Raw genomic sequence first — 12,060 nt, forward strand, 5'->3', positions numbered from 1 at the left:
TGAGTTAGATTTATAAGGGGAAAAAATCTTGAAGCAAGTGAAATGCTCTTCCACAAAAACTACTAACTAAAATCATGTAAATAATCTTTGTCAAAAGGTTATTCGGTGCTGATGCAAAGCACAATAACACAAAACATACATCCTGTCTTGAGCACTAAATGCATTGGCCAGGCATTCAAAGACATTGTGTATGCTAGCCACACATGTGATTGTGATCAGAGCTGACTTCGGCGTACAGTGAACCCCTGCAGGTGGAACCGTGGTGCAGCTTCATGTGCCGATTCTAACGGACATGCCTCATTAAAGGAGGTTATCGATCACTGCTCATAAGGACATTCTAATCCCTCGCAGAGCCTCCGATCGGGCAAAAAAATGACACTGCCGAATGTCTCCATGGGCCAGCTGATTGACAGCGAGAACATGTGAATGATAGTTTGACATGTGCACTTGAGCGAATGCACTTAAAAACGAGGCTTTATGGATGGAGCGCAGCGCTATGCAGTTAACAGGTTTCAGACATGAGCAGAACACAAAGAACATTAAGCTCGTGTGTTTAACCCCGAACAAATTATGACAAAGAGATGAAAAAAAAAACATTTGGGAAATATTATGCTTCTCCTCATGGCTCATGAAAAATAACAGCCCACGAGCCTGTTCATATCTGTCACTAATGCACTGCCAGATGTTGGTTAGCTTAGCTTAGCCTTACATCATAGAAAGCAACAGACTTGCCTATGGCTTCATCCAATAAAAAACAAAGCCATCAACTTCCATATTTCTCTGTTTAGGGTTTTGTGACCTTTATCTACAGGACAGTATGTAGGTATGTGTGTAGGATTTTTAAGTTTAATTGACTGACACGAGGCGGTACGGTGACTGGTTAGCACATCTGCCTCACAGTTCTGAGTAAACGGGTTCAAATCTGGCCTCGCCTGTGTGGAGTTTGCATGTATCCTACACACATACCTACATACTGTTCTGTATTTAGATAAAGGGCACAAAACCCTAGCCGCCTTATCTGTCTGAGTCTTATAACGTATGTAATTTTTCTCTTTTGAGAAATTGCAGAATCGCAATTAAAAGTAGGACATCTGTGTTACGTAATCCTTAATGGTGTATATCGGCAAGGTAAAACACGCGAACACAGGGAAAGATGGAAAACAACTGTTCCACCGACTTTCAAAAAGGCGCGACTATGAGTATGATGGCTCATGAATTACCAAATGTGTGCTAGCTTAGCACAAATACTAGCCTAAGATTATCTAAATTCAACAGGCTAACCTAGCTTTTATCTAATGAAAGCTAAATATCTAAAACTACTACATGTGCAACCTTTATGCGGTGTAAACAGTAGAAGGCCTCCAGATTTTATATGTCCAGCTAAAGATGCCCAGTTTTGCGCAACATGCTAGCCTAAGATTATCTAAATCAATAGGCTTGTCTATTTTTCACTATAAACAAATTGAAAAAAAAAACCACACCCATTTCAAACTCTAATTTTGTTTCCTCTTGTCTGTGAATCTTGAAAATAACTACATGCCTCCAGTTTTGATATATTCTCTGTTAATGTAATGCCAGATGCAGGGCGGTTTCCAACAGTAACGCTCAGACTGTTGATTTGTTGTTTGTATGTGCCTGAACTATAATAGTAGTCCCACTCATTAACTGTTATATGCTGATTAACTCAGCACTGCACAAGATACTAGTCTCACATTACCTAAATGTACAAGCTTGCCTAGCTAGCACTAACCTAGGGGCACCATCAGGGGATAGCCAGGGGTGCCCATGACCACCCCTATAATTTTGCTGGCAGTGAATCACATCAATTCTAATGTCAGTCATTTGTTTCGGCGGAAGAAAAGTTGAATCTATCTTTTCCTTAAGAAACCCCATTAGCGTGTTTTCCCCAAATGTCAAATGGAATTTATACTTTCACAAATGAGGCCAATACATTTTTTTTAAGCAATCTACCCCAATTATGATCAAAGCAACTCCCTTGGACAAGGCTCGGAAATGAATCTGTAAACCTCCGTCACTGGGGCCTCGTCTACACAAATTGAATGCTTTGTATACTTATACATGAATAATTTTACATGGCCCATAGTGCATGCAAGACTTTTCAGCCAAAACAGGCCAGCTGTGATCCACATGCCAGAAGCAATGCATTCTACCCAAATCATTCTTAGTAACAAGTATAAAGTGCAGATTCTGTATCTGTTTTCAAATGTAGTGGGTAAAAGTAAAAAGTGCTCAGAAAAATAAATACTCAAGTGGAGTACAAAAATACCTGAAAATCTACTCAACTGCACTAACAAAGTGTTCTTTGTACCGACCACTGAATTTTCCTGCTTTGCAAGAGAGAGGAGGAAATGTAGGTTATAAATAGGAATCAAAAGAACCCCGCTTTCGTTTTATCAGTAAAGGCACACTGGACATCTTTGAGAGCGTTTTTAGTGTTTTATTAGACAGGTGAAAGAAACATGTGGATTGCATCAATACAGCACCCCCTTCTCGCTTTGGTCAGCTCCAGCCATAAAAGAAGAGCGATTACAAAACGACCTAATGAAGACGCTGATCAAAGTGCGTTATGGTAATACTTAGCAGGTGGTTCAGACCCCCCTTTCCCTCTCTCGCTGTCTCACATGGATTTCACATGTGCTGCCACAGGAACAATGCACAGGGCACGTTTCAGGGCTGTTTAAAACATGTAAGGAGTCAGCTGGATGACCCCTCGATGGGAGCGTTCCAGAGCAAAAACACCTGATGTGGTGAAAGCGACAGCAACTGGATTGGAGTTTACGTGCAAAAATGTAAATAAAGCTGGGAGGACTTTTAATTTCATCTATGATGTACCACAGTATAGGGTACATATTATTGAGACCCAATACTGAATTTGGCTTTACAAAGGATTATTAGGACGACGCTGAATAGAACAACAGGTAGTAAAAAGGCCTTCTTAGTACAGGAATAAACTAAGTTCACCCAATGCATTACTAATATTATGACAAAAGAGGAAATGTTCATCCATCCGTTTTCTATAGCCTACCGCATATCCTCACTAGGGTCGCAGGTGAGCTGGAGTCTATCACAGCTGACTGTGGGCGAGAGGCAGTGTTCACCCGGACTGGTCGCCAGCCAATCACAGAGCACATAGAATAATAACTATTTACACTCACATTAACGCCAGCGTACCCGGAGAAAACCCAAGCATGCATGGAGAGAACATGCAAACTCCACAGAAGAAGAGCAGAGTCCAGATTCAAACCCCCCCCACCTGAGAAATGTGAGATGGATGTGCATGTTCTAACTACTAGTCTACCAAGAAGTAATGTAACAAAAATAAAATTGTAATGTTTTGTAACTGAAGTCAGATTACACAGTATAAAAAAGTCATAATTTTATTATAAGAGTAGAGAGGTGAGGTTGTGACAAAAAAGCATAATATTCAGAGAAAAGAGTCAGAATTAATAATATGACAAAAACGACCTGTTGTAATGAGAATAAAATCATAATATTATGTGGGTGAATTTTCAGAGAAAAAAAATTATTGAATAAAGCCATAATCTCATGAGAATCATTTTACTCATTTTATGAGAATAGCAATATTCCAAGAAGTGTTGTGATATTATGAGAAAAAAGTCCTAATGATAAAATGTGTAAAGTTATGAGAATAATGAATGTATAGTATAAAAAAATAGAAATAAAAAAGGTAATGTTATGTAATAATAATAATAATAATAATAATAATAATATGAGACTCGTGGTGTGATCTGAAATGTTTTGAGAAAAAAATTTGATTATTACAAGACCCAATGCTAGAAGAATAAAAAAAAGCTGCAATTTTAAGGTAAAAAGTCAAAACTGCGAATGTGCTTAACACAAGGGGAATGTGCCATATCATTGTTTTAAATGCAATTATTTATATTATTATTAATGTCAATGTAATGATCAAATAAAATATTTCAAAAACTACGACTATTGCTACTATTTGTAATAATAATAATAATCATCATCATTTTTTAAATAAATGCCCAAATCATTACTTGTACTTTCGTATTTTGTTTTAATACATTCTTAACTATATTTATTGGGTCGCCTGAGTGAAATATCAGTTTTGTAGGCACGTTGGTCAGCGTGTATGTTTGTTGATTTTGACCTGCGCTCTCACTGGTGCTCAGCAACATCTGGAACGTGCAGAAGCTTCTTCCGCCTTGAGCAGCGATGCATTCTGGGATTTACAGTTCTCTTTATTACGCCTTTCGCTTCCCTTTTGGCAAATCCCACACAAAACCAAGCGTAACCTGCCAAACATTAATGGCAGCGCACAAACAAAAATAACCAGACGCGACTGACGCGCGTGGCGCTTTAAGAACATTGAGAATAGACGCGAACGTGTAACCTCACGCACTACAAGAACCAGCGTAGCCCCGCACGCTAAGCCAGGCGGTGTAAACACAACTCCAGGAACATGAAAAGATCGGGTGACAGTGAGGGGGAGAAGAGAAGAAAGGTACTGATAGCGTTTTATCTCCATCGCGTTTGGCACATTTCTCACGGCTGCGCGCTCGATGAATGTCTAACGCTCAGAATGTGACGCTACTGTCAGCTTTGTGGAGGCTAGCGAGCCACAGGGGCCAGCGCATACCTCACCTTGCCTCTGTGCTTTATTGTTTTTTGTTTATTTTTTTAAAACTCTACTTTACCACCCACACACCCCTCACACACAACAACCACCATCACCAGCCAACATAATGTGCTCCGTTCAGATGTCTTTTAAGAATAACAAGCTGATAGCTAGCCAACTGACGCAGGCGTGCAACATCCTTCCTTCCTCCTCCTTGTCCTCATCATATCTCTTTAGGGGAGAAATATGACACCAGCCTCAGTCCGATGCTGAGAGAAATTGCATTAAAACAATCCGTTGGGGACAACATAAAGGGAAAAGTAAAAAATAAATAAAGTAAGTGTAAATAATGAGCAAGGTGTTAAGGGAACAAACAGATTTGAGTTGAAATGTAAGGCAGACATGGCGTTGGGCCGGTAGTAGAGGGGGCGGGGTGAGCAGTGGCTTATTTGCATGAAATAGGACCAACCCCTCAACGTGCAAAGGCATAATAAATGATATATTTATGATTCATGATTCATGGCACGGTGAACGACTGGTCAGAGCGTCTGCCTCACAGTTCTGAGGACCGGGGTTCAATCCCCGGCCCCGCCTGTGTGGAGTTTGCATGTTCTCCCCGTCCCTGCGAGGGTTTTCTGCGGGCACTCCGGTTTCCTCCCACATCCCAAAAAATATGCATGGTAGGTTAATTGAAGACTCTAGATTGCCCTTAAGTGTGACTGTGAGTGCAAATGGTTGTTTGTTTATGTGTGCCCTGCGATTGGCTGGCAACCAGTTCAGGGTGTACCCCGCCTCCTGCCCGATGATAGCTTGGATAGGCTCCAGCGCTCCCGCGACCCTTGTGAGGTTAAGCGGCTCAGATAATGGATGGATGGATGGATTTCTCTGCCACCCGGTCACCATGGTTACGCAAGATATAGTTGGCATTTGCTCCGCAGAGGTAAGCGGCGTAAGTAGTAAGAGGCGAGGGGTAAGCAGAGGCTTGTTTGCACGAGACGGATAATTTAAGATACAGCTCTTGTAGTGGATGCCATTTAGATTCACTCGCTGGATGTGAATGGAAAACAGCAGATTAGTCATGCGACATATTACATTACAGAACAACCCCGCCCCCACCCCCGCCCCTCCAAAAAAACCCACATAAATACAGAAAATAAATCTGATTCAGTTATTTGTGCTGCATAAATTGATAAAGATAACACACACACGACTTCATGTATTTGATGAACAATGGAACATTTTGAAAAGTTTTCTATTGCCCGACTGTATTGCATTCAAACTGTTAAGGTGCAATTTACACAGTAAGTCCTATATATGTGCTGAATAAAATTTTTGGGGTATGTCAATACACATTATTATGTGGCCATGTTTTAATCATTATGATTCATCTGTGCAGGTGAAGTTTTAAGTGTAAAGACTTGTGAACCTCTCTTTAATAACATTAAACTAAATTAAAACTGCTCAGCATACAAAGATGCCTGACAGACAGACACACAATGGAGAAGGCGCAGGGAAGCTGTTTGCACCTCAGAATTTTGTAATTTCAGCATGATAGATTAATTGAAGACTCTAAATCGCAGGTGTCAAACTCAAGGCCCCGGGGCCACATCAGGCCCGCCACATCATTTTATGGGGCCAGCGGAAGAAATTCATGTGCATCAACTTACATGATTCTTGCTAAAATCTGTAATAAAATGTCTAAGTGTCATATGTGTCACACTGAGATATTGCACTCATTTTCTGTTACCACACCCCTTTTTAAAATACTAGGACAATAGTTCAACAAACTATTATCCTTGACTTCTGATTTCAGTACTGGTTATCCAGCAATTTGTTGTGTGTATCTAATAATATTCATTCATTCATTTTCCTTACTGCTTATCCTCATTAGGGTCGCGGGCATGCTGGAGCCTATCCCAGCTGACTCTGGGCGAGAGGCGGGGTACACCCTGAACTGGTCGCTAGCCAATCGCAGGGCACATATAAACAAACAACCATTCACAGTCACATTCACACCTATGGGCAAGTTGGAGTCTTCAATTAATCTACCATGCATGTTTTTGGGATGTGGGAAGAAACCGGAGTACCCGGAGAAAACCCACGCAGGCACGGGTCAAACATGCAAACTCCACACAGGCGAGGCCGGATTTGAACCCCGGTCCTTACAACTGTGAGGCAGATGTGCTAACCAGTCGGTCACCATGCCGCCTATCTAATAATATGATGAGGCAATTAAACATTTATGGTTTCAAATGATGCACTTCTCAGACGTTGAAGGTCGGGAGAACAGTAAAATACAAATATAATGAGCACACTCATGTAGGTGCTGTTATATATATATATATATATATATATAGATATATATATATATATATATATATATATATAGATATATATATATAGATATAGAGATATATAAAGATATAGAGATATCGATAGGTGCCACGGTGGGCGACTGGTTAGCACATCTGCCTCACCTGGGTTCAAATCCCAAAAACATGCACGGTAGGTTAATTGAAGACTCTAAATTGTCCGTAGGTTTGAATGTGAGCGCGAATGGCTGGGGACCAGTTCAGGGTGTACCCCGCTTCTCGCCCAGAGTCAACTGGGATAGGCTCCAGCACGCCCGCGACCCTAATGAGGATAAGCGGTACGGAAAATGAATGAATGAAAATGCATTAAAGGACAAATCATAAACAAGCTACATATAAATATATATGTAAATATATGGCGGCACGGTGGCCGACTGGTTAGAGTGTCAGCCTCACAGTTCTGAGGTGCGGGGTTCAATCCCCGTTCCCACCTGTGTGGAGTTTGCATGTTCTCCCCGTGCCTTCGTGGGTTTTCTCCGGGCACTCCGGTTTCCTCCCACATCCCAAAAACATGCATTAATTGGAGACTCTAAATTGCCCGTAGGCATGACTGTGAGTGCGAATGGTTGTTTGTTTCTATGTGCCCTGTGATTGGCTGGCAACCAGTTCAGGGTGTACCCCGCCTCCTGCCCGATGACAGCTGGGATAGGCTCCAGCACGCCCGCGACCCTAGTGAGGAGAAGCGGCTCAGAAAATGGATGGATGGATATAAATATATGTATATATATCTATATATAGATATATAGATTAAAACATGCCGCTTCTATATATATATATATATATATATATATATATATTTATATTTATATATATATATATATATATATATTTATATATATATATATATATATATATATATATATATATATATATATATATATATATATATTTATATATATATATATATATATATATATATATGTGAGAAAGAGAGAGAGAGAGATTTTAACCTACGAATTGATGTGGTTAGTTCTTGTAGTAAACTGCAATAGACTGAAGTCTCAAGAAAAAGTTCTAGTGAAGCCCCCCAGGCCTGAGTTACTGGAGCTAGCCTGCCCTCCTCAGACATGTCCAGATGCTTGATGACTGTTGCCCACATGTGCTGTTGATTCAATGACTAATAGTTGACAGCTTCACTTCTCTTAAGTACCAGCTGTGAAAGTGATTTTTAGACAATAATAAATGAATATGGCTGCTCTTATAATAACCGTTTGGGACCGACTGTCTGTGGTGTTTGCTTCTTTCACAAGCAGTAACTTTGTGGTTTTACGAGATGAGATTTAGAAAAATAGAATGGCCATTAATAGTTTATTTGTCTCTTATCTCCTGAGTAGACTTCTTCTTGGCCACGTGTTTGGATTGTGAAAACTATGTAGGACGCCCTTCCTCCTGTTTACCAAAGAAGCCATTAGTGGCCAGATGAGCCATCAGGGTCAGAGCCAGAACTGGTTCCAGCTGGCCTTCAAGCAGACCTTGTGGCTTGACTTCCTTTCTTTTCTGCTCGAGTGTATTTGCTAGTGGAAGTTGTATAACGACACGGACGGGATGATATTTAATAAGTTGGATATTGTGGTTGTCATGTGTTTTCTTTCACTGGGAATTATGCGCGCTACCGTGGCCCCCGTTGTCATTGTGAGTTAGGGAACAATCACACAATCCTAGAAAATCCCACCAGACCAGACATCCTGTCTACACTTTTATCAGCTGCTTTGAAAATCGAGGCTACAGTCAATTTGTTGTTTGACACGTAAACTTTTTCAGACTCAGTTTCCAGGCTGTCTGCAGATACTGAAAGGCGTCATATTACGAAAAATGTACTTTAATTTCTTCCTCAGAAATATTTGGGTCTGTGGCGTTCCTGCCCACCCATTATGTGTGAAGTTAAACAACCAAGTAAAGTATTTTCTCAGCGACCTGTTTCCGGAAGGTTGTCTGTAAGCAAGCCTTTCTGAATTTTGCCCGTTTGTGACGTGACAGTGGCGCTAATTTACAGTATAATTTCCCCTACACTGAATTTATTTGCTAAATGACTTAGCAGATGCGGAAATCCACTCTTTTCATGCAACACGGACACACTATCAATCTAAAAGCATGGTATGGACCAAACCAGTAACTGAAACACACACTCTTAAAACTGCTGGATCAAAAGTGACCCAAGTTGGGGTAAATAGCTAACCCAGGTCCAAAAGGGACTGAGCCAATGCTGAGTTACTGATACCCAGCCTATTTGTTTGAGGATTTGACCCATCACATTGGGTCAACATTCTGACCCAACAAGGGGTGAAAACTATCCCTACTGATGAGTTAAAGCTACCAAGAAATGGTTATCAGTATACTGTAAATGTGGTTAAAAGTTTTATTACCAACATTTTCCAAGAATGTTACATTTAATTTACTTCAACCTCAGGAAATTGTAATTTGATATAAATTACTATTAAATGATGAAACAAGAAAATAGTCTTCCAAACATTCTTTTATTGGTTATCAAATATAGTTTGTCACAATACAAAACAATTTGAAACGTGACTTATGGTTGTTTCTAGTTGCTTAGTGTTGCCTTTTATATTGATTGCTTAAACATTGTACATTAAACAGTATATTGATTGATTAAACATTGTGCTTGTTTTTGGTTTTGGGTTTCACCTGTGAAAACTGCATTTGCTGTTAAGTAAACATGAAGACCAGAGAGCTGTCTATGGGAGAAAAGCAAACCATTTTGAAGAGAGAAAATCGATCAGAGCTATTGCTACAAACACTGGGCAATTCCTTAGTTTTTGTTGTATACTGAAGACATTTGGGTTTCATATCAAAAGATGATTCTGAGACAAAACTGAATACACACACACACACACACACACACACACATATATAGCTCAGGGCCCAATATTTTGGACATTTCCAACTTTGTGGGAACAGTTTGTACATGGCCACTTCCTGTTCCAACATGACTGTGCATCAGTGCACACATCAAGGTTCATGAAGAAATGGATGAGAGAGTTTGATGTGGATGAGCTTGACTGGCCTGCACAATTCTCACAAAACACTCCTAAACCTTGTGGAAAACCTCACAGAAGAGTTTAAGTTGGTGTAACTGCAGAAGGGGGGCCGATGTCATACAGTGGGTACTTTAAAGTTTTCAGACCTCCTTACATTTTTCACTCTTTGTTATATTGCAGCCATTTGTTAAAATCATTTATTTTTTTCCCTCATTAATGTACACACAGCACCCCAAATTGACAGAAAAAAACTTAGTTGTTGTAATTTTTGCTGATTTATTGAAAAAGAAAAACTGAAATATCACACAGCTATAAGTATTCTGACCCTTTGCTCAGTATTTTGTAGAAGCACCCTTTTGAGCTAATACAGCCATGAGTCTTTTTGGGAATGATGCAACAAGTTTTTCACACCTGGATTTGGGGATCATTTGCCATTCCTCCTTTCAGATCCTCTCCAGTTCTGTCAGGTTGGATGGTGAATGTTGGTGGGCAGCCGTTCAGGTCTTTCCAGAGATGCTAAATTGGGTTTAAGTCAGGGCTCTGGCTGGGCCATTCAAAGTCATTCAAGTCACGGAGTTGTTCTGAAGCCACGCCTTCAATATTTTAGCTGTGTGCATAGGGTCATTGTATTTTTTGAAGGTGAACTTTCGGCCCAGTCTGAGGTTCTGAGCACTCTGGAGAAGATTTTTGTCCAGGATATCCCTGTACTTGGCCACATTCATCTTTCTTCGATTGCAACCAGTCATCCTGTCCCTGCAGCTGAAAAACACCCCCACAGCATGATGCTGCCACCACCATGCTTCACTGTTGGGACTGTATTGGACAGGTGATGAGCTGTGCCTGGTTTTCTCCACACATGCCAATTAAGGCCAACAAATTCTATCTTGGGCTCATCAGACCAGAGAATCTTATTTCTCACCACCTTGGAGTCCTTCAGGTGTTTTTTTTTTTTTTTTAAGCAAACTCGATGCAGGATTTTATGTGTCTTGCACTGAGGAGAGGCTTCCGTCGGGCCACTGATGGAGGGCTGCAGTGATGGTTGACTTTCTAGAACGTTCTCCCATCTTCTGACTCCATCTCTGGAGCTCAGCCACAGTGATCTTTGGGTTCTTCTTTACCTCTCTTACCAAGGCTCTTCTCCCCCAATTGCTCAGTTTGGCCGGACGGCCAGCTCTAGGAAGGGTTCTGATCGTCCCAAACGTCTTCCATTTCAGGTTTATGGAGGCAAGTGTGCTCTTAGGAACCTTAAGTGCAGCAGAAATCTTTTTGTAACCTTGGCCAGATCTGTGCCTTGCCACAATTCTGTCTCTGAGCTCTTCAGGCAGTTCCTCTGACCTCACGATTCTCATTTGCTCTGACATGCACTGTGAGCTGTAATGTCTTATATAGAGAGGGGTATGGCTTTCGTAATCAAGTCCAATCAGTATAATCAAACACAGCTGGACTCCAATGAAGGTGTAGAACCATCTCAAGGATGATCAGAAGGAATGGACAGCACCAGAGTTAAATACGAGTGTCACAGCAAAGGGTCTGAATACTTATGGCTGTGTGATATTTCAGTTTTCTTTTTTAATAAATCAGCAATAATTTCAACAATTATGTTTTTTTTCTGGCAATATGGGGTGCTGTGTGTACATTAATGAGGAAAAAATGAACTTCAATGATTTTAACAAATGTCTAACCTAACCCTGTGTACATAGGGGGCAGTCCAATAGGGAAACACTCAAAACAGTAATGAAAACTTTAATAAGTAGAATATCAGAAATTTGCTAAACTGAATTTACGGAGGCTTAAATGGAGCGGACCCTCACTTAAAAACACCAGAACCCTCTCATTCTTGCATTGCATTCAATTGTGCTCTCATGAGCTTCACAACATTTGAAACATCTCCTGGCATTTCAAAGACATTTGACTGAATTAATTCCCAAAGCTGAGTGCATGCTTTCGGTAGACAAGATCAAACACAATGTATGCCTTGAATCATACGTCAACAGCTCCAAGAAGTGATGGCTGCTTTGATTGCTTTGGGGTCCCATTTATGATCACAAAAGCTTGGGAAGAGTTGCGC

At 40.6% G+C, this 12,060-nt stretch overlaps 1 protein-coding gene across 13 annotated transcripts in view; it reads left to right on the forward strand.

The window, feature by feature from the left end:
- The first annotated feature begins 4,326 nt into the window (after nucleotides 1-4,326).
- The window catches only part of fto (FTO alpha-ketoglutarate dependent dioxygenase), a 255,315-nt gene continuing 247,581 nt past the window's right edge, over nucleotides 4,327-12,060 (forward strand). For 6 of the 13 annotated variants that reach the window (XR_009787382.1, XM_061765581.1, XM_061765579.1 and 3 more), the window contains exon 1: nucleotides 4,330-4,510. Coding sequence is in view for 12 of the 13 variants with exons in the window: in XM_061765581.1 (XP_061621565.1) it covers nucleotides 4,469-4,510 (42 nt within the window). In the remaining variant the exon portion in view is untranslated. Of the gene's footprint in view, nucleotides 4,511-12,060 lie in introns of all 13 variants that reach the window. The other 7 variants (XM_061765575.1, XM_061765580.1, XM_061765585.1 and 4 more) reach the window with 4 other exon arrangements.

This window comes from Phyllopteryx taeniolatus, chromosome 2, assembly GCF_024500385.1.
Source record: "Phyllopteryx taeniolatus isolate TA_2022b chromosome 2, UOR_Ptae_1.2, whole genome shotgun sequence".
Classification (NCBI taxonomy): domain Eukaryota; kingdom Metazoa; phylum Chordata; class Actinopteri; order Syngnathiformes; family Syngnathidae; genus Phyllopteryx; species Phyllopteryx taeniolatus.